The sequence below is a fragment of the Leptonotus elevatus genome, chromosome 12, assembly GCF_054856555.1.
Source record: "Leptonotus elevatus isolate MCC_2025b chromosome 12, RoL_Lele_1.0, whole genome shotgun sequence".
NCBI classification, from domain to species: domain Eukaryota; kingdom Metazoa; phylum Chordata; class Actinopteri; order Syngnathiformes; family Syngnathidae; genus Leptonotus; species Leptonotus elevatus.
The window spans coordinates 9400032-9423284 of NC_141250.1; the positions used below are offsets into that span (position 1 = coordinate 9400032).

Here is a 23253-nt window from a genome sequence, read left to right on the forward strand (position 1 = left end):
GGCCACTCTTAATAGTGATAGAAGCTCAGCCACCGTAACGGCCTGATAAAAACTTAATTTCAAAAGTAAGAGGACAAACTCTTTCGCGGAGTGTTAGTCAGAAATGTCTGCGACACAAACTGAGCAGAGACGTGTTAAAAAAATATAAATAAGATGCTACAAGGCTTTATTTGTGTTTCAGTAAGATGTTGTGGTGAGTGTTAAGGGTCTGGCTGTATATTGTACATCAGGTCCATGATTGACTGCAAAATCTTCCCTTGCGGATGATGTCGTCCATTGAAGTCAGTTTACGAGATTGGTTCACGCCATTGGTTCAGTGTTAGCGCGTATCATTAGCAGAGAGTGTGCTTAACTTACCTGAGATGGGATATACCCACCATCCACCTGAATAAGATAAGCCGTCTAAAAGAACGATTGGCTGAATGGTTGTGTGACTATATGGCTGCTTGCGCAAAATGGAGGTCAAACGAGATAAATTAACACCCCAAAAACAAATCTCAAAGGCTTTTAGTTGGACATGACCGAGGAACACACAGACGGAGGAATCATAAATTACATTCAATTTAGTTCTCAAGCTGCACACAGCCCTTCAGTGTTTATTTCTTGAAAGCCACGGCGTCGACACAGGCTTGGAAGACTAATGAGCTACGCGGTAATTATCTCCCGCAATCTCGCTGCCTCGCTATGCGAAAATGTCTGCGTCCAGCCTGTGCTGTCGCCGCCTCTCCTCCAGCCCACCCTCCCCCGCTCGCTCCTTGCCTCTCCGTCGAGCGAGGCGCCACCTACCTTCCCCGCTTTCAAAGCTTTTTGAGATTCTTTCAAGTGAGACAGCCTGCAGCGGAGGGGGAGATAAAGGCGCAGCTCTTCATAAATGTGATAGAGGATGCAAAACGGCAGAGTGAAGGGCGAGACAGGTGGAGCGAGACGGGAAAGCGTGCGGGGGAAGAATGACGGGGTAGAGATGGGAGGGCAAGACAGGTGAAAAGTGTGAAATGGTGGCGGCTTTTTTTATGGCTATATTGAGGATTTCTCTTTCACAAAGAGGGCGCTAGCGTCCAACAAAATCTGCATATAGCGATCACTTAGGCAACAACATTAGCACATGATGTTAGCTTACAGGGTTAGCTCAGTGTTAGCTCTGGATTAGTAAAACAAAAGTTCATTATGTTGATGCTGCCAGGTCCAGAAAGTAAAACGCCGGCCACAGTTTGGCTTTAGCCCCTTGTGCTAGCTAGCTAGCTCCCGAGCAGGTAACCAAGTACCCGGGGAGCTAGCTAGGGAGCTTGCTAGCTAGCACCTGGGGCAGGGTTTTTACTTTCTGGACCTGGATTTGCTACCTCTGCGTGAGTAGTATGCAACGTTAGTACGCAATATAAATACACAATGTAAATAGATAATGTTAGCATGGGACTTAATTGTACAGTGTGCTCTGCATCTCAGTATACATTTGTAAGACACAACTTGACTACACAACTAGCGACGTCTGGGAATTGAAATCAATACAGGTAAAAAAAAATTCTAAATAGGCAAAAAACAGATTTGATTGCGTTCTCACTGAATGTGCAACATTTCTGTTGTAGCTTGAACCCCGCTTTCAATTCTCCATAAAAGAAATCCGAAACATATTCTAAACTCAAGTGCGCCACTGGGCTTTGTGCACAGTGCTGTCATATCGCGGGAATGTCAGCTATGTGGACCTTGTGGAATGCCGCCTCCGGGCTTTTCGACTGCGCCCTCAATGGAAAAGAACACAGCCTCGATGTGAGCCAGAGGGGAGATCGATCCAATCAAACACTTCGCCCAAAGAGCAATACTATTTATCGCGTAAAGACAATTGGCAAAACGTCACATTAGAGGAGTGCGTGAGTGAACAATAGGCTGGAATAAAGGGGATTTGGATTGTTCACTGCCTACTGTGCATCAAGGAATAAGGAAAATGAAAAGCAATCTGAAAGACTTTCAGTGTGAATTCATGCTGTTAATCATCTATAGCTGTAGTTATATCTGTATTCACGTGTGTGTGTGCGTGGGTGTGTGTGTGCGTGTGCGTGTGAAACTTCAGTCAAATGCCACAAGCTGTACAATTATATACCTTGAAGGTCAAACCACTGCCACATGACATTTCAGCAAAACTTGTGAGATTTAGACTCAATTAACTAATGCCGTCGACTAATGTCTTGAAATAATGTCTTTAATATTGTTGTGAAGCAACATCAGAACACATGAAAACCAATGTTTTCAACTCTGTGAACCAATTCGTGAGCCACTGCCGTGAACCGTTGCGAACGAACACTGTGAACAAACTTTATGAATAACCATGGTGAACCAATGTCATCAACTAACATTGGTAAATAATATGGTGAGTCAACGTCACCTACTCACGTCATGTACTAGCAATCTGCGGACTGATGCAATACAATACTTGATAAAAGAAATACACTTAAAAATGCATCTAGCAATACCTATAAAACGCCACAGTGTCACTACAAACAATATTTTTGTCAGGCGTTTCAAAGAAATTCCCACTTTTGGAACAATTTGTCTGTATTTCCATATTTAAAAAATTATGTCAACAATATTACGGTAGGAAAGTTATTGTAGTATACTTTGTAATAAGATTTTAGTTCGTTTTTATTTCGTTTTTGAGTTTTGTTTTTTAAATTTAGTTCGTTTTAATTCGTTTTCAGGGTGGTTCTTTTAGTTTTTATTAGTTTTAGTTATTCCATAAATGCTTAGTTTTACTTTAGTTTTAGTTAGTTTCAGTATTAGTTTTTTTGTTTAGTTTTTTAAAGTGTGTATTACTTGTGCGCAATATTTAAAAAAACACCATGGGAGTAATGTCATCTGAAGGTGCTTTTTTATTGGCTGCTGCTACATGACGTCGCGTTTGTGTGACACACTTTCAAACGTCCTTATTCCGGTTAATATCAAAACAAATCTACATAAAATCACATTTAAAATCATCCCCAAAGTCTCATGCATTAATTTGATTACCAAAGACTAAAACGAAGGAAATTTTTGCTATAATTATAGTTACTTTTAGTTAGTTTTATAAACATAAAATGTAGTTTCAATTAGTTTTCGTTTTTTTTAAAAGCATTTTCGTTTTTTAAATTTAATTTCATTAACAGAATTAGTTTTTGAATTTAAGTTTGACTTTTTTAGTTAGTTAGTTTTAGTTAACTAAAATAATCTTGGTTATGTGAGCCTGTCTTCTCAGCCAGGAGCGGCTGGGCGGTGGCTCCTCCCGAGTCCCCAACTCGGTGCCGAATTGAAACATTTTATGAAGCGGAGACAAAACTAAACTAAAGGGCTAACGTGGGAAATATTCATATCGCCACACCCTGTTTCACTTCGCCATTGCTGGTAGATGACAGTGCTAAGCCGGCGTTTTCAACCTGTTTGAACAATGTGACGAATGTTTTTTTTCTCTTTAAATATCGAGAACAATCTGTTATAGACATAACGAGTTATCATTCAGTGATTTCTGTAACAAAATACGGATTATGCATCATGTTTAACAGCTCTGGTTGTCGTTAACTACCTTTTACCCTGGCAGTTAAGAATGTTAAAATATGAATTAAACAAAGCTCATAGAGCTATTACAGGTTATATGACGCCCTGGAACAAATTTTGTATTTTGATTATTTCCTATGGGAAAAAAAATCGGATTGTAATTGCTTTTCCTGTCCAAATCAGGTTTTGGAGGTAGCTAGAAGTAAATAGACCTCTTAGACTAAAATTAAATGCAAAAAAAAAAATGGCTCATTTCTATTCCAGCTTGCATAGAAGCGCAAAAATCAAGGTCCCGAAAAAAAAAAGTGGAATTTAAAAATAAGACTATGGGGAAAGGTTCATTGCCAAGTTCTGCGAAGGCTGCAAACTTGAACAGAGTCGGGTGTTGAAAGCCTCCGGGCAGGTCAGACTAACCTGGCGGAGGAGGCAACAAAGGCAAATTATCCAAAATGTCAGTTATTTATAGGCGCACTTCCGGACGCCGACCCGGCTGAGCACTCGCGTTTGCCTCTGCTCACTCACACATACTTCCCTCACATCTTCACCGTTGATTTGACGCATCTTCAAAAGGTCACATAGCATACGGACGCGGCCTAATGACCGCACTCACTCACCCGGTTATTGGCCACGCAGATGATCCTGGCGTAGCAGCAGATCATCAACAGGATGAGAGTGAACAGAGGCACGTACCATCTGCGATGTGACAGCAGAGAGGGAAAAAAACACATACAGTAAATAAACAAGGGGTGAGCAACCCGTGAGAGCACTTGATAAGACTCGCGTTGCAATTCTTAACACAAATAAAACTACATTTAACTCACAGAATTTGTTGGATTATTGCATTTTTTTTTTCATCAAATGAGCCATAGAGCCACACATTTATATTCAAGGGACAATGTATAATTTTTTGGGGACATCTATTAGTGAACTAATAGAATGCAATGACGTAAGTTCGAAGCACATGCATTATCGCAAAGCTCTTCTCCTTCGGGTACCCGTAGCAGAAAGATGGCGGCCACCTGTAAGGTGCGGCACAATCTATGTAATATGATTAGTGATGACTCGACCTACGGTCAAACATCTGCTGTGAATTTTTCCATTTAGTTCATTGTTAGAGCAAGAAAAAAAGTACTGAAAGTTCCAACAGTTGGACGTGCATTCTAAAGTTTAGAGCAGGTTACCTTTAAAGATGATCATGCATTTTGTATCCGTATCCCTGTTTGATTTCATTTTGAAATCTCACTAGTGAACTATTCACTCAGCTATTTCTTACAATATGTTCTAAATGAAAGTTTTTGACAGGAAACACTTCTAAGCACTTCTCAAACCTAAAAACGTATGATTATATTTGAAGCATTTTGAAGAATTTCAAGCACCCTGCAAAACTCTTCTTCTAACTGACCGCTCGCGTGCTACTTATCCGGCTGGTTCATTAAGGTCGCAGAAGCTACGACATGTGACGCCGTTTTAGTGAGGCGCAGAGAGACAAAGGCGGCAAAGTCACCGGAAATACACAGCGTTCTTTTGAGGTGAAACGCTGACAATCAAGGGGGGGGCGCTGCGTAGCGAAAAAAATGTCAGGTATTTCTGACCGGATGAAAGAAAGTGAGGCAGGCGAGAGAAACGAGGCGAAGGGAGGGGAGAGAGGTGGGGTGGTGATGGCTTTGTTGGAATGGCAGCTTTGTGTTATGCAACCTCTCGGGAGGTGATGTAAGCTCGGAGGTGTTTCAACCTCTCCCTGTAATCACAAAACGGGGCCTTTGTCTCGCTTTGATAGGCAGGTTCGCGGACGCCGCTCGTCTGTTCTGCGCGAGTGCCGTGCCAAAAAATACAGGCTTGCCCAAGCCAGTGTGAACATCCGGCGCGAGCTGAACGAAGCGAGGGCGGCAAACATTTTTAGTACGTCAAGAAGAATAAATATGAAATCTTAGGGTAAATTTGTTTTCAAGTTCAAGTTCAATACAATGGAACCTCAAAAAGCAATTTGTTGAAGGACGCTCACTGACTTCCAGTTGCAAAAGAATTTTTGCAACTGGAAATAAATCAGTTTGCATGGCCAAAGTTGAATGTAAAGTTTTCACATTCAAAAAAGAACTTTACTACAATATTACAACGTAAAAAAACAAACAACTTCAGTTATAAGTGCTAAACTTGCCTCAGCTATTTCTCATTTGAACATTCTTAATTGGCACCTGAGTGTAGAAAATATTAACCACGAGAAGAAATACCGTGTTAACTCTTTAATTTTCCTCTCACGTGAGAATAAATACATCGTCTGTTAACAACCCTGTCAAATTTGACCTATTTAAAAAAAAATAAAAAATAGAAGTCCACACGTATGTAAAGTGAGGCTTCAAAATTGTGGAAACTCAAGCAATTCTCTCCGCTGTCAAATGCCGGGGAGTGTCTGCTGAATGCGGAGAAACCACGCCCCGTTCAACTGTCAATCAAATAACGCAACTACAACCTGGATTAATTACTTTGCCTACACATAACTGGATATTTGAGCCGCAAAAATATATCCGCTTAAAGCCTCAGTTGTCTGGAACATATCCTACCAGTTTGCCGCGGGGCTTTTCTGCACAACGACAACAAGGCGCTCTAAAACAGCCACGCTAGCACAAAAGCCTGGTCTACATGCTGACTTTCACATTGGTCATTTTATTATTCGCCCTTTCTCACTTTTACGCCTTTCTCTGCGGTGCGTGCACTCACAGCTGACAACGAGGAGCTCTAAATAAGCCAAGCCAGCCCGTCAAGTCAGACAAAAAAATAATAATTGAAACCTCCCTCCCCACAATGGGGTATATGCCACGGAGGAGGCGGGACTTCTGAATTCCTGGTTTTCACACATCAGCTTTGTTTCCGTTTCCCAGTTCTTGCGCTTCCACCTTTGTGCCCCTCTGTTGCGCGTTCCCGTCGACGGGTGCGGGTGTGTAATGTGTCAGTCTCAGTTGTCCGAAGCATTTCACTGAGTTGAGACACGGTTGGGGGGCGCAGAGTAAGGGTGCGAGTGTTGGAACGCGGCCCATCAGTAGCCGGAAACGACGGTGATGTGTGAAGTCGGAAGTCCGTGGCATCTACCCTATTCTGCCTTTTCTTGTGTGACGTGCGTGCACTCGTGGCCAACAACAAGGCACTTGGAAGCGGCCAGGCACAAGCGGACAATCCAAAAAGAAGATGCAGTTTCGTGGTGTAGACAGCTCGTTGACACAATTGCAATTAGAAGTAACTGATACAGTTTGGGAGTGGAGACTCATGCCCGACTCCAAAGTGTGTAACAAAGGGCCTTTATTTATTATCATACCCCAAAATCTGGAAACGAGAAATGGTGAAAAATGTTTAACGCTATCTCCATAATTGACAACATGGTTGTCAGTCTTTGCACATTATCAGCGATAACCTTCAGACATATACAATTTATTTAGAAACACATTTCTGAATTCACTTAAGTGAGGACATCTACGATAACACTCGAGCCAGGGGGACCACCAAGTCATTTTGACTCATCTTCATCTTTTGGATGTTTCCGAAAAATACATTCACAAATAGTCTTCATGCACGAGTGTCTGTCATACTGTCATATTGCCGTACATGTAATCAAATGAGACTTTCAGGCATTGGTAGGCAGCCCAAGCACAGACATGCATTGTTAGTCAGTTAGTCGCAGGTTGCCGACTTGGCAAGACCGCACCTGTCGCATCTTAATGCATCAAACCTGACCGATGGATCAGGTTTGATGCTTTCATCCATTTTTCATAGCCGACTACTTATCCTGTTCACAGTAAGCTCAGAGCCTATCCCTGCTAACTTCAGGCGAAAGGTGAACTATGTCCTAGTCTGGAGAAAATCCAGAAGGGCGGAATCTGGATTTGAACCCCCAAGCTCAGAATTGTGAGACAGATGTGCAGGTCAATGAATAAGTGACAAAAAACATTAAAATAAATCTCGTGATGTTAACATTGCGGGACATCATCAATGGCGGCCCCAAAAACGTTCGAACATTGATGCACGCTGATCTGAGGTTTGGTGTGAAACGCTAATGTCATTCATAACAAAGGTCTGATTTTGTACGACATTAATGGCAGCATTTTTCCTGTAAATTTACTTGAATTGGAAACTGGTCGATTTTAGGGGACTTCAACTCAAATATTTCACTGTCTGAATAAAAATAAAACCGTCTTTTAAAGCAACATGTACAAAAGGTAAATATCACTCCCTTAGCGTTAAAATGGAAAAATGAAATTCAAACAAAACTTTCAATCCAGGATGGTCGACGGCACTATTTTCACAGCGGGAAACGCGCCGCGGAGAAGCCACGCTGTTTTATATGCGTTCCCTCAAGTCTGGTAGGAAACATCAATAAACAAAGAAGAGCCTCTTTGAACACGCGCGCGCGCGTGTGTGTGTGTGTGTGTGTGTGTGTGTGTGTGTGTGTGTGTGTGTGTGTGTGTGTGCGCGTGTGTGTGTGCGCGTGTGTGTGTGCGTGCGTGCGCGCACGTGGGTTCAATAATGGCATGGGACAATGATGAAAGCATTTCAAGGGAAGGGGGTGTTAGGGGACCGATGCGAGCGTCACCTCATGTGATTTAATAACCCGCTCTCCGGAATAAACAGCGTCCAATTACGGCAGCGCACGTCCCATTAATGACGGAGGGACGGAGGGACGGGGTGGGCGGATGGCGGGGAGCGGAATGGGAGGGGGTGGCATTTTTAACGCTAGCGAGCGAGGGGAGGCGGGGGGCTTGGCGGCGAGGAGGGAGAGAATGACGGGCGGCAGCTACAAAGTGCTCTAATTAGCATGATAATGATCTGCCATTAGAGCCCTGCTCTACAGCTGTGCTCTACCCGGAGCCGGTGCGAGACGGGAAGGAAAAGAAGCAGAGAGGCAAATAGAGGCAGGGAGAAAGGAGATTCCGAGTGGGTAGGGGATGACAAAGATGAGGACAGGAATAAAGGTGAAGATGGTGGGGGGGATCGGGGCGACAAGAGGATAGTAGGTCGCCAGCAGAAAGGAGAGAAATCAGAAAGAGGCGCAGGGTGATTAAAAATAGAGCAAGCGTGGCGTAAAGGGGCTGACGGGAGATGAATGTCTAAAAAAAGACGGATAACAGCGGAGGAGAGTTGGCGGGAAGGACTGGTGAGCAAGCGGGTGAGCAAGCGGTTGAGAGAGAGAGAGAGAGAGAGAGAGAGAGAGAGAGAGAGAGAGAGAGAGAGAGAGAGAGAGAGAGAGAGAGAGAGAGAGAGAGAAAGAGAGAAAGAGAGAGAGAGAGAGAGAGAGAGAGAGAGAGAGAGAGAGAGAGAGAGAATGAGTGAGGGGGCTTGAAACTTGGAGAAAGATCTTCAGAGGCACGCGCGTAGATTGAATCCCTCCGCCTCAGCCTACCGTCCCCCCCCCCCCCCACAATCCCTCCATCCTCCCTCTGAAGTGAAGGACGTGGCGCGGATGAAAGGAGCCTTAATGGAAGCGCTCAGCGGAAGATGAGAGTGCAGCAGGGACCCGTCGTTCCTGGTTAGCGCTCGACTGCGGCGACTCAACTTTGACCCACTGCTCCGCCAGAGATCAAAATCTACCTATTCAACCACTTGCACAAGGGCTGGGACAAACCGAGAGACAAAAAAAAAAAAGGAACACGTATAGGCCAAAGGTTGCATCTCACCAGACTCACACGTACAAATGTGCTTTTAAAATATATATTTTTTTAAATCAGATACAGGGCACATATGGGCCAAGAAAAAATCAGATTTGGGTGCATTTGCCTGCAGTGTGAACATAGTCTTTGTTGTAGTAATTGTCAAAGGTGGGCATTGTATCAATATTTAATCCGTCAATGACGGTCACCCATTTTGTTGACGATTGACGGGAAACTTTTAAAAATGTAAAAGTTAACATTAACGGAAGTAGGCTTTCATCCGTAAATGTTATTGTCAATAAATTCCGCAATACGTTAATGACATATTTGACGATTGACGGAAACGTTGACGGACGCTCATTTTGCTGCGCAATCGCCGAATAAGGGATTGACGGTTCGGCTCGAAATATTGACGGATGACAAAAGGATGTCGCGACTGTTGACGATTGCCGAATGAAGGACGTTCAAAATTGATCACTTCTGGTAATTGTTCATCATTGTCACCGTGATCCGAAAACTAGTGATATCCCTCCACGGTCTAAGTTGGAAGCTGTTACATATTTAGGCAAAGTCCGCAAAAGCATAGTTACAATAAAATGACGGACTGACGATGACGAATCAGCAACATTTAGTAAAATGCCCCACCTCTGGCTAGAACACACTGCTGTCCAGTGATTGGTCGACATATATTCTCTTACTTTCGCCTTAAAACAACACATAAAAATTACCTAAATTATGAATCATTGGTAAGTGAAATACTACAAGTATCAATGGAAACGCAAAATCATAACTATTGATGTGAGTTGATTCCCAGCAATTCGACTCAAAGGAATCGATTCTTTTTTCAAACGTAAATAACGCAGGTCTAATAAATCTGATTAATCAGACCTCAAAACTCAAAATTAAAACGCAGCACTCTATTTTGAATGAAACAAATAATAATGCTGATAGATTGGACTACAAGTGCAAATGCACTTCTTGTACAAATGTTCCCCATTGTGCAACGAATAAAAGTTGTTTTATCTTATGTTAAAAATATTATATTAATACACCACAGTTTTGCTTGGGTGGGGACATCTGTCGCTTGGCTGGGCCACTTGTTTGGAGTCGGGTTCGGTCTGTGTGATATTTTTAAGAAGCTGTCTTGTATTTCTTTTTTATTCATTTTATTTACACCTCAACGCACAGAGCCAACATCCATATATCTACTTGTATAGCAAGTCGCCACTTGACACTACTTTTTCATCTCTCATTTCTTTCTCATGTATTTCTTATCTACGTACACACTTTACATGATGCCCCTAGTGTTCAGACTGAGTTACAACATTTGCATAAACCAGGGACTTCCCAACAAGATGACAAACTTGTCTTAAGGTGTGTTCCTGAAACTCTTCAACAGTTAACTCACTCACTCCCAGCCATTTTCAATGTAGTAATCCCCTTCACTCCCAACTGTTTTACTGGATTTTGACTGATTTTGCATTTCTATTGCTATAAAAACATGGAACCTAACAAAAGAAAGATTAGTCTCTTCTTTCATCAGAAAAATAAATAAATAAATAAATATATATATATATATATATATATATATATATATATATATAGTTATTTATATTATTATTATTTTATTTATATTTATATATATATAATATATTTCTATCTGTTTCCGTTTTTCAGCAATTAGCATTAAAATATATAGCTAAGTTATGTCATTATTCACAAATCTATTTAGAATTGTGAGTAAATGAGGTTTTTTTTCAACATGGCCCTGGTTGATCTCTTATACTCTGCTGCCACCTGCTGGTCGTTTTTGTAATAACTACCGTTTCTTCAACCGTTCTTTGCAGTTGAGAGACTGCATCAAAGCCTTTTGTCTGCTCTAGCATTAAAAAAAACATAAAAAATGTATAAATACGTCTTTGGGACACTTAAAACATTTAAAATAAAACATTTATACGTTTTTGGGACCAAATTAGTTAATCAGATAGATGAGAAATGAACAAAATGAAGAAATGCATATTAATCAACCAATTTGAGGAAGAAAAATGGCAACATTAATAAAAAATTTGAAAATGTAATGGGCCAGAATAGTTTACCTAGAATTTGTCAAGCTGCATCCAACCAGCCTTCCACAAATAGCCTACCTTACCAAACTTATATGGGAAACAGAGCTCAGTTGACAACCATGCAAGTCACAATGACATTGCATGGAAGAATTCAAGGTCTGGTTCTGTGAATGCTAGGAAGCATCCATATATCATTGGTGTCATCATACTTAAAATTCCAGGACCCATGAATGCTTCATGTCAATTGGTCCAATAACTAACATAGCTAAAATCCCCCCTGTGGTCATTACCGTTCATTTGTATCGCACGGGGTCAACGACACGCCGCCGACAGGGACACGGGAACGCTGACTCAGCACAACTCCGACGCGCTGAGTCAACCCCTTGAAATTCAGCACCTCCGCCTCACGAGGCCCCGTCCTCTGCGCCTCGCTCCTGCCGAGCGTAGCCTGTCGCGTCGGCGTGCTCGGATGAGCGCTGATGAAGACACACGGCGCGCCGTGGCCAGAGACGAGGGGCCATCCATTTCTCTTAGGCTCATCTCCATTTCCGCTACGGCGCCGCCAGCCTCCCTCCCTCCCTTTTCCCTCCCTCTCCCGCTGAGTTATGCCCGCTCTCTCCCTCTCACGCCTTCCATCTTTCTAATTTTCACCTTTAATGCGGCAACCTTTCGCCCGGCTGCCAACAGCGGCGCGCGTGTTTTAACGCGTGCGCTTCCTCCTTGACGGGCGCTGCCTTGGCCTCTAATCTCTCATCTGGTTTGATGTAATTAGAGCTAATGATGATTCCCTGATCCTCTGAGCGGCTCGTCCCCCTGGGCCACAACAGCGAGGAAAACTAGAAAGAGCCGGGGAGCAGAAGAGGGCTGATAAAAGAGACACAGGCTCGTTTAGCACAGCTGATAGCATGTTGTGTGTGTGTGTGTGTGTGTGTGTGTGTGTACGCGCCTGCCTTGTGTGTGCTTATTTGTTTAGAAAGATTGATTCCCTGCTGATGCCGCGAGCAGCAACGCAATTACCTTGCCTCATAGCGAAGCGCTGTCGTTTGTGTGCGTGTGTGTGTGCGTGTGTGCTTAAGTGTCGGGGGTTGATTGGCGGCGCGCTCGCAGACTTAGGGCCGGCTGCGAAAAGTGTCAAGCAGGAATAATCCTTCATAGCCGTTCTGAGCGTTAAATACACGAACAGCGACTGGTCTGATGGTGGGAAAGAACACTTTTTAGCCAATTGAAGCATAAACCGAAGGCTCGCCGATGTGCATCACCGATTGCGTCTCTCCTTTCCCACATGTGAGGGCATTGCAATATGCAGTAAAACTAGTGGTGCTATGGATCATCATTGATCTGTGGTCGGTTCGGATCGCCCACGATCCGCGGATTGGTTGGTGGGGGGAAAAAACAACAGTGCGCAATCACCATGGACACCATTCAGGCATGTCAAGGAAGCTGAAACATACTCAACGTAACACGCTAAACTTCAAAATAAAGTTGACCAAATACAGTAGTGGTGCAACGGATCACAAAAGTCACGATTCGGATCAGATCGCGGATTTGAGTCACGGATCGGATCGTTTTTCGGAACAGCATAAACATTTATTGATTTATTTGAAAGATAAATAGCACTTTTTCCGTTAAATAAAAAAAGAAATAAATTCAAAATGTCTAATATAGCCGTGCAGGATTTAGTGTCTTCATTTATTTAGTAAATCGCCTTTTCCTATTAAATGAAGAAAAAAAAATCAATTCGAAATGTCTAATATAGTCGTTTAGGATTTAGGAAGACAACTTTTAAGTGCAATACGAGGCAGAAACATTCTTATTTTCACATGGTTCATGTGTAAAATAAGGTATTAATGGCTTAAAGTTGTGTTCCTATAATCTAAACAGCTAAGTTTGACATTTTCAGTTGAATGTTTTTCTTTTTTAATGGGCAAAAGTGTTTTATAAAATGAATGAAGATAAAGTTCTTTTTTTCTTTTTTTAATAATGAAAAGGTCTCAATGTGCAATTTAAGGCACATTCCCTTCCTTTAAACATGGAGAGTGAATTACAAAGTAGCCTTAGTCCAGAATATGGAAAAATAATTAAAGTAAGTAAGGTACTAGCTGTCAAACTTACTTACAAGCCAGCAGCCAGACACTCATGCACAATTGTCATGCTAACAGCTAGCTGCTAGCCACAATGACGGCATCCTAAATTAGAGATTGAACATGAGTTCGAGATAGCATTGTGTTGATGTTGGTCATAACTACAATGTCAATAAAGGAAACGTCTAAAAGAGAAGTCAAAATAGCCATTTCGCCATGACGTGGGCAAACTTCAAAGTAAAAGTGTACTAAGGCTATTTGCATTGCCGTCAATGTATTTGGTAAACTTTATTTTGAAGTTAGGCTTAGAGTGTTACGTTGAGTATGTTTCAGCTTCCTTGACATGTCATGTCAGAATGGTATCGACTTTGAATGCGCACTTCTTTTTTTTTTATAGATTTTCTATATACGAGGTCTAAATCAGTGTTTCCATTGTAAAAGTTCCAAAAATACTAAAGTGGAACTACTCATCTTCTAGCAGTTATAGGCTGCCAAATTCATGCCAAAGCCATGTAAACCATTTCACCCAATCAGAAGCCTGAACAAAGTAATTTCTGGAAGAGGCAAAATAATAAAGAAATGTAATTTACGTTATTGTGTGCTAACCTCTCTAAGCAATTCGATATCCAGCGATTAGTATTCGCCGTTTGTTGACGAAGAAAGGGTGTGCGCACGGCTGCCGGCGATTACTATGAATTATGATTATTTATCGATCAACAGGCCTATAAAGCACTGGGGGAAACCCTGAATATGGTATGGTTGCTTATGTAGGGAACGTGAAATACGTCCAATGCCTGGTCAACAGAAAACTGCATTATTTGAATTATTTGTTCAGCCCCACTTGCGTGAAGCGGTATAGTTCAGCTTGGTACAATGCACGTTTTAGAGTGTTTCCATCTGAACCATTCAGCTTTTCAGTTGTAGTATGTGTTGCTCGCGTAAGGTGAAGCCAAATACGCAGTTGTCCAAATGATTGAAAGAAAATTGTGTCATTCAGATCAATTAAGCATTTCCACTCTACAAGGTCCCAAAATCCTGAACCGCCCCACATTTTAACACCCTCTTATTACTGAACGGATAACAGGAATAAACGATGGTTCGCTTGAGCATGGTACGCGTTATTCAATGTTTCCATTGTAAAGAAGTCCCTAAATATTCAAACCATTTGACTGTTCGCTTGTGTAGGGTAAAGTTGAATACGCTAAACATTGTAAATTTCCACTTCTGTGCTAAAATGGAATGTAGGAGTGGAGCAGGAAGAAAAAGAAAAACAAAAAGCGCAACCACAAAAAAAAAACCGCACACTTTTTAGCCTCATGCTGAGGGGAGGGAAAAATAACCCGCAGGCTCCCCTCGATACGCAACCCTTCACATTTCCCCGCAGAGACCATCCACCCCTACAGCAGGCTTTGATGACGGGGCTGAAAGGGTCTACTTACATCCCAAATCTCCAGGCTACGTGATCGTCTGTGATCCAGCTGGAGGAAGAGAGAAGGAGAGAGCGGGGTTAGAGGAGAGGGAGAGCGGAAGGGAGGCTTGTGACAGCGAATGGGGGGGGGGGGGGAAACGCCGCGCAGCTGTAGCTATTAATAAGCCAAGAGTGGAAAAAGAGAGCGCCGAGCCTGGAGATTAAGGCTCCGTCCCAATTTTCATTCCACGTCCGGCTCTCCTCGGGCCCCACGTCGTCTTTTCCCTCAGCCCCTTAACGACTCTCCAAACAAACAATGATGCCTCTCCTGCTCGCCGACGGAGCAGGCGTTTCCAAATGTTTAAAGATGAACTGATAATTGCCCGTTTTTACAACGCTGGGTCTTATGAGGGAAAAAGGAGCCCGCCGGGAGCTGGAAGGAGGCCAAAGCTGCTTGCCGACAAAACAACGGCGCCGACGACGGTTTGGGACTCACCACCAGGCTCCTGCTGGGCCATAGTAACCTTTGAAGAGCGGCAAGGATGACATGACCAGCGGCACCCCCCACGCTATCAGATGGTAGAAGCTGGTAAAAACAAAAACAACGACAACAGTTTGATTGTGGAAGTCGTTTCTGACGTCAAAGAAGTTTATTAGCAACATTTTCCCAACCAATTTCCACACAGATGATCTCTTCCATCAATGACGTTTTTTTTTTTATTGATGTTTTCATGTGAGCAAGATTACATAAAAAGATTCCAAGAACTGAGCATATTTATTTCCAATTAAGATGTCATGTTTTCATTGTGCTTTGGTATTTTGATTTTGGAAATATTTTGTAAACAGTTTCTACCGAAATGAAATTATTTCTGCTCCTTATCTTTTTATTGCCTGCTTCTAAGCAGGATTGGCACAAATTTCTGAACCTGCTACCAGGAAACTGAGCATCATTACATCACGCTTAAAAAATTCTATTTTCATTGCTGTTGGGTTTTTAAAAGTTTGACCGACGACCAACCAACTTCTACTCAGTTCATCAAATCCACTTACAAGAGTTATGTTTTCATTGCTGTTTGTTTGTCAGCAAGATAAGGTAGGATATTTGTATTGAATTTTCAACTTGAATTTGAAAGCAAATGAAGTTATGCTTGTATTGTATATTTTTTTTCTTTAAGAAGGGTTACATACAATTTTTGTAACCAATTCCCAGGAAATTTAGCGTCACAAGTTCATAAGGTCATTGCATTTTGAGTTCTATCCATGTTGGGAGATTGTTTTAAAAAATATCACTTTTGGCCCCCCAAAATCCAATTCCATATTTAAAAAAAAAAATACTTTATGGAAACAATGAAACACGTTTTCGTATGGAAAGGGTCCTAAGGCATCATTATTTCTAACAATACAAAGATTTAACCTTGCCAGCAAGATGAATTCTCGCGGTATTTGTGAGTTCACAAACTCCGGAGAATACTTCCTGTACCGCTCCCGCTGATACGTTTGCAGTCAACCTTTTTTAGGTCGGACCAATCAGGCGTTGTTTAGGCAGGACGAAACCAATAATCGCCGATGGCGGGGGGGGCGGACAAGCCTAACAGACGAATGGATGCTGCAATTAATTCTGTTCTCGCAGAATTACTCGCCGTTTCCTTGTTGAGTTTGAACAGCGAGAGGCGTTCCGTGCATTTTTATCTGGTAAAGATGTTCGTGCTTCCCCTCCACCCCTCCCTAAGGCGAGACACAAGACGAGATTTTCATCCGTTGCCTTGATTGGTCAAAACAAATGTGCAAAGATTCCGCATCGTCCAATCAGCTTGAAGTATAGTACAGCAAGTCCTGCCTTTCCCGAACGGGTCTGCCTAGTGAAATACCAGATTGATAATGTGAAGAACTCCCTTGAGTGAATCACAATGACCAATCTGGCTGGCGAGGTTCCGCGGGATTATGCAAAATTTGAAATTTCCATCATACTGTGCATGATTCACAATGCAGTTACAATTTAATGTTATCAATAATGCAAAATTTTCAAATGAATTGAAATTAGAACCACTTCACTAATGAAGTACAAACTTCTCAATGCAATTTTTGTATGTATGTAACAAGGAACACTGGACAAAGAGCGGAGGACGAATGGATGAATTTTGTTTTTGATCAAATTCAGGCAAATGTAGAAGATGAGAGTATAAAATGGTCGGAAATTTGTTGTCATTCCAAATTGTGATTGTTCCTTATTGCTTGAAAAAAAAAGGCCCAAACAAGGAAATATCACCTGCAATTACCCCCATTGCAGTGCAAATTGTTTCTAAGATGGGAGGGCTTCACCAGAACCACAAACAGGAATTCCGGTCTCCCTTAGCAAGTGTTGCCATAATTAAATCTAAGAGCTCAGCTGGGTAAATGATGAGGTAAGAATGTAGGCAAGGCAAGGAAAGAATCTACTCTATTTTTCTTCTTTTTTTTCCAGACATTAATCAGCTTACCTTCATGGAAACATTTGAAGGAAGCTCAAAGAGCTAAAACTGCTTAAGGAGTAGGGGGAAAAAAAATCATTGACTGCTATTAAAGAAAAAAACTCAAGTGCCATATGTGTGTTTGTTAGATGTGAAGATTGTGTGTCTTTTGGGGTTGTCCATCAATACTTTATACTGCGAGCAGCATCAGCCGGTCAATAGAGTGGAAGTCTTACCCTGACATCTTCCGAGCGTGGTCAATCGAGCAGATGCGACAGGGCTGACACACACTCAATCCGATTCGGTACGTGTGTGCGCTTCCGCTACTCCCAATCAACACACGCACACATGCGCGCACGCACACACACACACACACACACACACACACACAGAAGCTCCCTTTTTCCATTTTGCTGCATTCCCCGCCTCTGCAGCCGTCTGATGGACACCAGTGTGAATATGTGGGAGGCGATGGCGTAAAAATAAAATAAAAATAAAATACAGTGCAGGTTGGTGGTTTAAATAGAATAGGGCGGTGAGTGTGGGAGAGGGACTCACAAATTGGGATCCAGCAAGGGAGCGTGAGAGAAAGCTAAAAAAAAAACGGACAAAAGGGACGGGAAACAACAAAGACGGCTTTCTAACAAGTGCTTTGTTTTTTGTTTGTTCTTGCTTTGTTGAAAGTTTACGGAAACTAAGATTGAATTGTCAATAGCCTCTATCACACAGGCAGCCTGCAGAACGGCATCAGAGCTGTGACAGAGGATCTGGGACGTGTCAGCTTTTACATTTTAACATTTCATTTAATGAGAAATGAAGAAGGGGATTTTGACCTATACTTTTAAGAATATAGAAAAAAAATCCAATTCAATTGTAATCTGTTTGCCTTTAACTCTTTGACTGCCATAAACGTTATAAAACGTTTAGCATAAACCTAGGGAAGGGCGCCGAGGACGTTAAAAGACGTCCCCTATGTTTTTTTTGTTTTTTTTCAAAAACGGGTGCAGGAAAGCCTTGGGCAGCTGTGCTGAAAGTATCAGGCAGATCTGATTAGTAAAAGACTCGTTTTGGCCCCTAGAGGGCAGCGATGACTCTCTTTGCACAAGGTTGGATGGGCCGCCCACCGTGGGCGTCAGTAGAAGACGTGAGGCGGAGCTAGAGTGTTGAGGAGACAATGGCTGGTTCAAGCCATTGTGGCTTGACCAAGCAACCGGTTGCAAGCAACTCACGCTTGAGCATTTTTTTCAAAGACGGAAAGCATCAATCAATACTAAAAAGCGCATTGATGTCGACGATGATGATGACTCCGAGCTTGACGCCAAAGTTGGAAGCCTTGACGCGACTGCTATGACACGTAGTAAGCCTCACCGGCTAAGCGCGGCTAGCGCGGCTAGCGCTGCTAAGGCCGGAAAACGCGCACAATAGCCGACCGGGTACTTCTACACAATCGGACATTCGATCGGGCGATGGAGAGTTGGCATCGACCAATGCAGATTGATGATGATGATGATGATGACTCCGAGCTTGACGCCAAAGTTGGAAGCCTTGACGCGACTGTTTATGATCACGTAGTAAGCCTCACCGGCTAAGCGCGGCTAGCGCGGCTAAGGCCGGAAAACGCGCACAATAGCCGGCCGGGTACTTCTACACAATCGGACATTCGATCGGGCGATGGAGAGTTGGCATCGACCAATGCAGATTGATGATGATGATGATGATGATGATGACTCCGAGCTTGACGCCAAAGTTGGAAGCCTTGACGTGACTGTTATGATCACGTAGTAAGCCTCACCGGCTAAGCGCGGCTACCGCTGCTAACGCCGGAGCTGCACAAGCGGACATTCGATCGGACAATGAAGAGTACCCCGAGTCCAATGCATATTCATCGGAGGAGCGGGTACAGTCTGATCACGGAGAAGACACTGTTTCTGGACTACGATGCCACCATGAATGGAGTGGATAAAATGGATCAAAACATCTCCTACCACCCGGTATAGCAACTGAAGGACACGAGGAAGCGAGACGTAACGTAACCGTAGCATGATCCTGATATTAGACTTGATGGCAACACACACTGCAGTGTATACTTGCTATTCCCCGGAAAAAACGGCCTGCAAGAAAGTGGAGCACGCGAAGAGGCAATCTTGTGCAAATGCTGTTGCGTCTCCTTGCACGCAGGAGAGTTACAAAAAGAAAAACTGTCGTTGAAACATCCACATATTTGTAAATAGCACCACAGTTGCACACATTTGTAAATAGTTTGCCAAATTGTTGTCAAATTGTTACACTGTTGAATGTAAATAAACGTATTTTGCTATCAAAAAACACTTTTTCATTCTTGGTGGTAGTGTTTTATAGAAGTAAAGCACTATTTAGGTGTTTGTGGCATCATTCATGGACAAAAAGAAGTGTCAAATTCACTAGAATGCATGAAATAATATCGTTTCACTAAAAGCTTGATTTCTCCGTATTTTGGTCCAAAACAGGCGAAATTGGGTCAAACTAACTATTTTCTATTGTTGATTACTAAAGAACGAAATAAGGTAGAAACAAACTTTTTTTTCTGATGAAAGATGAAAGTCCAATCTTTCATTTGGTAGTACGTGTGTTTCCATAGTCCAAACAGAACATTTTCTGTGGACCTTGAAAGATCAGTCAAAATGCTTAAATCGGCTGGCACTGACGGCATCCCTTTTCTGAAAACGTCTGGCAGTCAAAGAGTTAAAAAAAAAGTGTACTGAACCACTTGGTCCCATACAAAATAGGATAACTCGATCACTGCGATCCACTAATTGACACAACGACTGACAGTATTGTCACTGTGTGTGTGAGTTGCATGTAAAAATATTAATTACGAGGGAGCATTACATCCAATCGGGAAAGCAACAGTTGCCGATGCACTTAGCTATGTATTGAATGGGTCAAACAGTCAAACACAGAATATCCTGTATAATGAAAAGACTCGCAAAGAGCATGAAGAAGATGCTAACAGGGCCACTCCATTTGTGTTGTATAACGTCTTATACTGTAATTACCACGCCATTGATGTTAATTTCTCCTAGCCTGCTTATGGCGCTGCATATTGTTAGTGCTAAGCTAGCAGATAAAGCTCTTTGTATTTTGTTTCCTTAGTTTCGCAGTAAACTTCAAGCTAGAGTGACAAGTCGTTTGAAGCCAGCAGGTTTTGCCTCTTATTTGAAGGATTGTCCGCTGTCGAAATGCACAGAGCATCTTCAGGAAGGTCAATCTTAAAACCCCCGGTAGTAAAAAAGAAAAAGAAAAAAAAGTGATACAGGACTGTCTTTGACGCTAGGCATTGTGGTACTTTTGTTAGTACCGGTACACCGTGGAACTCTAAATGTGTATAATATTCAACTTAATTACACTTTATAAAACCAGTTTATTTCTTTAAATCTGTTATTAGGGTAAATTATGTTTTCAAAATGTATGTTTTACAATTCAGTGCTATTTTAAATTTTTGGGGCGGCATGGCTCAGTGGTAGAGTGGTAGTCTCCCATCCGTGAGTTTGTGGGTTCGATCCTCACCAATGGTGACCATATCGAAGTGTCCTGAGCAAGACACTGAACCCCAATTTGTTCCCAGCGGACCTGGCAGAGCCTTGCATGGCAGCAGCCGACCACTGGTGTGTGAATGGGTGAATGAGAGGCTTCAGTTGAAAATTTATTTGGGCATCATATGGTGTAGTTAAAGCGCTATGTAAAAAGCAGTTCATCTACCATTGTTTTTTTTTTTTTTATTACAAAAAAAACAGCAGTGTTTTCCTTTGGGCCTGGAACGGATTAATGGCATTTCAATTCATTTCAATGGGGAAAATTGATTTGATATGATTAAAATGTGTAATGAGCTTGGTTACGAAATAAATTAATCACGTAAATCAAGGTAACCTTGTAGATGCGTTCCACAAAAACTAACGAAAGGGAAGAAGAGCCTGAAAGACAATAGCGCTACCTAGTGGCAAAGTTGGAAAGTAACTGAATCATTTGAACCTATTTCAAGTAAAACCCACGTTTTGCGCACAAAGGATGTTGGCGGCGAACAAAAGACTTTAATTCCAACGAAAAAGGGACGAGAAAGTACGGTGAGAAGGCGCTCGCCAGCAGCAGGAGAGATACAAATGGTGAAATCAGCGCTGCCGTTCCCTGGTGTGACGCCTGCCGGAGGAAGGGGAGGTGAGGGGAGGGAGAGGGGAGGGAGGGCGCCTTGTCAGGAAATCAATGTCGAGAGCTCGCAGACACACCGGCTGCGGCGCGCGCACACACGCCGCTCGCTCGCAGCACAGCGAGAGGGAGCTGACGAGGTCCAGAGCGCGGCGCAACATGGGCTTAATGAGGCACAGCAGGGCCACGACGCGTTCCGTATTACGCACACACCCGCGCGCACGGCCGCACGTGCACACACACATATGTATGGCTTGCCTGGATATCCCCCAGCTTCATCCCCAGACCCCCCCCCCCCCCCCCAAACCACCCCCACCCCACTTCACCCACCCGCCCGGCACCCTACACCTCCTCCTGCTGACATCTCTCTGCCCTCAGCCTGAATCCGCCCTTCAAACGTGCATTAGCATACGTGTGCGCTCTCTCTCTCTCTCTCTCTCTCCCTCCCTCCCTCCCTCTCTCTCTCTCTCTCTCCCTCCCTCCCTCCCTCCCTCCCTCCCTCCCTCTCTTCCCCTCTCTCCCTCCCCTCCCTACCTCACTCTCTTGCATGCACTTCAATCAGTCTTGGCTCATCCCGCCTCGGCTCCCCCTCTCCTCTGGCAATTTGTTCATTCATAAACCATCACAATGAGCCATCAGTGTGTGTATGTGTGTGTGTGTGTGTGAGGGAGTGGGGGGGGCTTAGGGTTTGGGGGCTGAAGGGTAATTGTGCATGCGTGCAAAGGCACATCCCCGCCCGACTAAACACACACAGCTTACGTATGTGCAGTCAATTCACGAAAAAGCCCCTCGACGCTTGCCGCTAACACACGAACCGATTAGCGGAGCACCGTTCTTTTTTTCATTCTTCTTCACAGCACGCACAAAAACAAAGGCGCATCCTCCCCCGCCTCTCACTTTTGTCCTTAGCCCATTTTACGCTGCCTGGAAAAGTCGTGAATTTTCCTACATTTTCCTGTGTGGTGTTGTGTATAAATACACGCAGAATTTTTGGGGGGCAGAGCTGGTGTCCAAATTTGCCAATTTACGGAGGGAATCTATTAAAGCCGTGAATTTTCTACCTTTTACGTTAATGTGGAATGGGTATTAGAGTCGACCTGCAAATTTTCTGCGTTCAGAGGTAATATCAGAAGTGGGATACTGCCTATTATAGGGGGTGTGAAGTTTAACACTCTGATACTACTGTCAATTAAAGCCTGGGATTTTTTTTTTACCTTTATGGGAGGTTGGAGCCGACCTGCAAATTTGCCATTTTTTGAGGTAGTATAAGTCGTAACCGAGATGGGATGCTGCCTGTGTGTAAGGGGTGTGAAGTCTAACCCACTGACTATGGCCCATTTCGGAGTATTAAAGCCAGGAATGCTCAACCTTGTCTTCCTGTGATGCTGACATGACTCACGAATTTGCCACCTCTGGTGGTAGTATCTGAGGTGTGACAAAGGCAGGACACTGCCTTTGCGTAAGGGGTGCGAGGTTTAACACCCTGACTACAGCATTTCAAAGTGTCTATTAAAGCCAGAAAATTCAAGCTGCAAATTTGAAGCATTCTGAGGTAGTGTCAGAGCCGTAAGTTTACACGTGACGTTTAACACCCCGACACTAACGGCTTTCACAAAGAGTATGTTTACATGCAAAACCCGAATAAGAGCATATTCGGGTTTTTAAGGGATAACCCTTATCCCTTTGATAACCCGAACTCTGGTTCATATAATCGGCAATCAGAATACCTCGTTTGAATGGAGCATTGGTTTGCATTGTGCGCATGCTCTACTCTTCTTCTTTGTCTTCTTTTCTTATGCGCTTATTTCTATTCGCAAGGATTCTTGGAATCTTGGTCTTTATAGTACTCACGAAACGAGCCTCGCTTGAATACATAGATTGCTCCGGGGTGTTTTCACATTATTTTTTGTTTCTACGTCGACA

The 23253-nt window shown here is 43.1% G+C and overlaps 1 protein-coding gene across 2 annotated transcripts in view; it reads right to left on the reverse strand.

Moving 5' to 3' along the window:
* Positions 1 to 23253, reverse strand: part of LOC147164445 (cyclic AMP receptor 4) — a 99039-nt gene that overhangs the window by 48602 nt on the left and 27184 nt on the right. For both annotated transcript variants that reach the window (XM_086091574.1, XM_086091573.1), the window contains 3 exons: positions 15201 to 15290; positions 14736 to 14774; positions 4131 to 4209 (listed from right to left, as the gene is read on the reverse strand). In XM_086091574.1, the coding sequence (XP_085947700.1) occupies positions 4131 to 4209; positions 14736 to 14774; positions 15201 to 15290 (208 nt within the window). The remainder of the gene's footprint in view (positions 1 to 4130; positions 4210 to 14735; positions 14775 to 15200; positions 15291 to 23253) is intronic.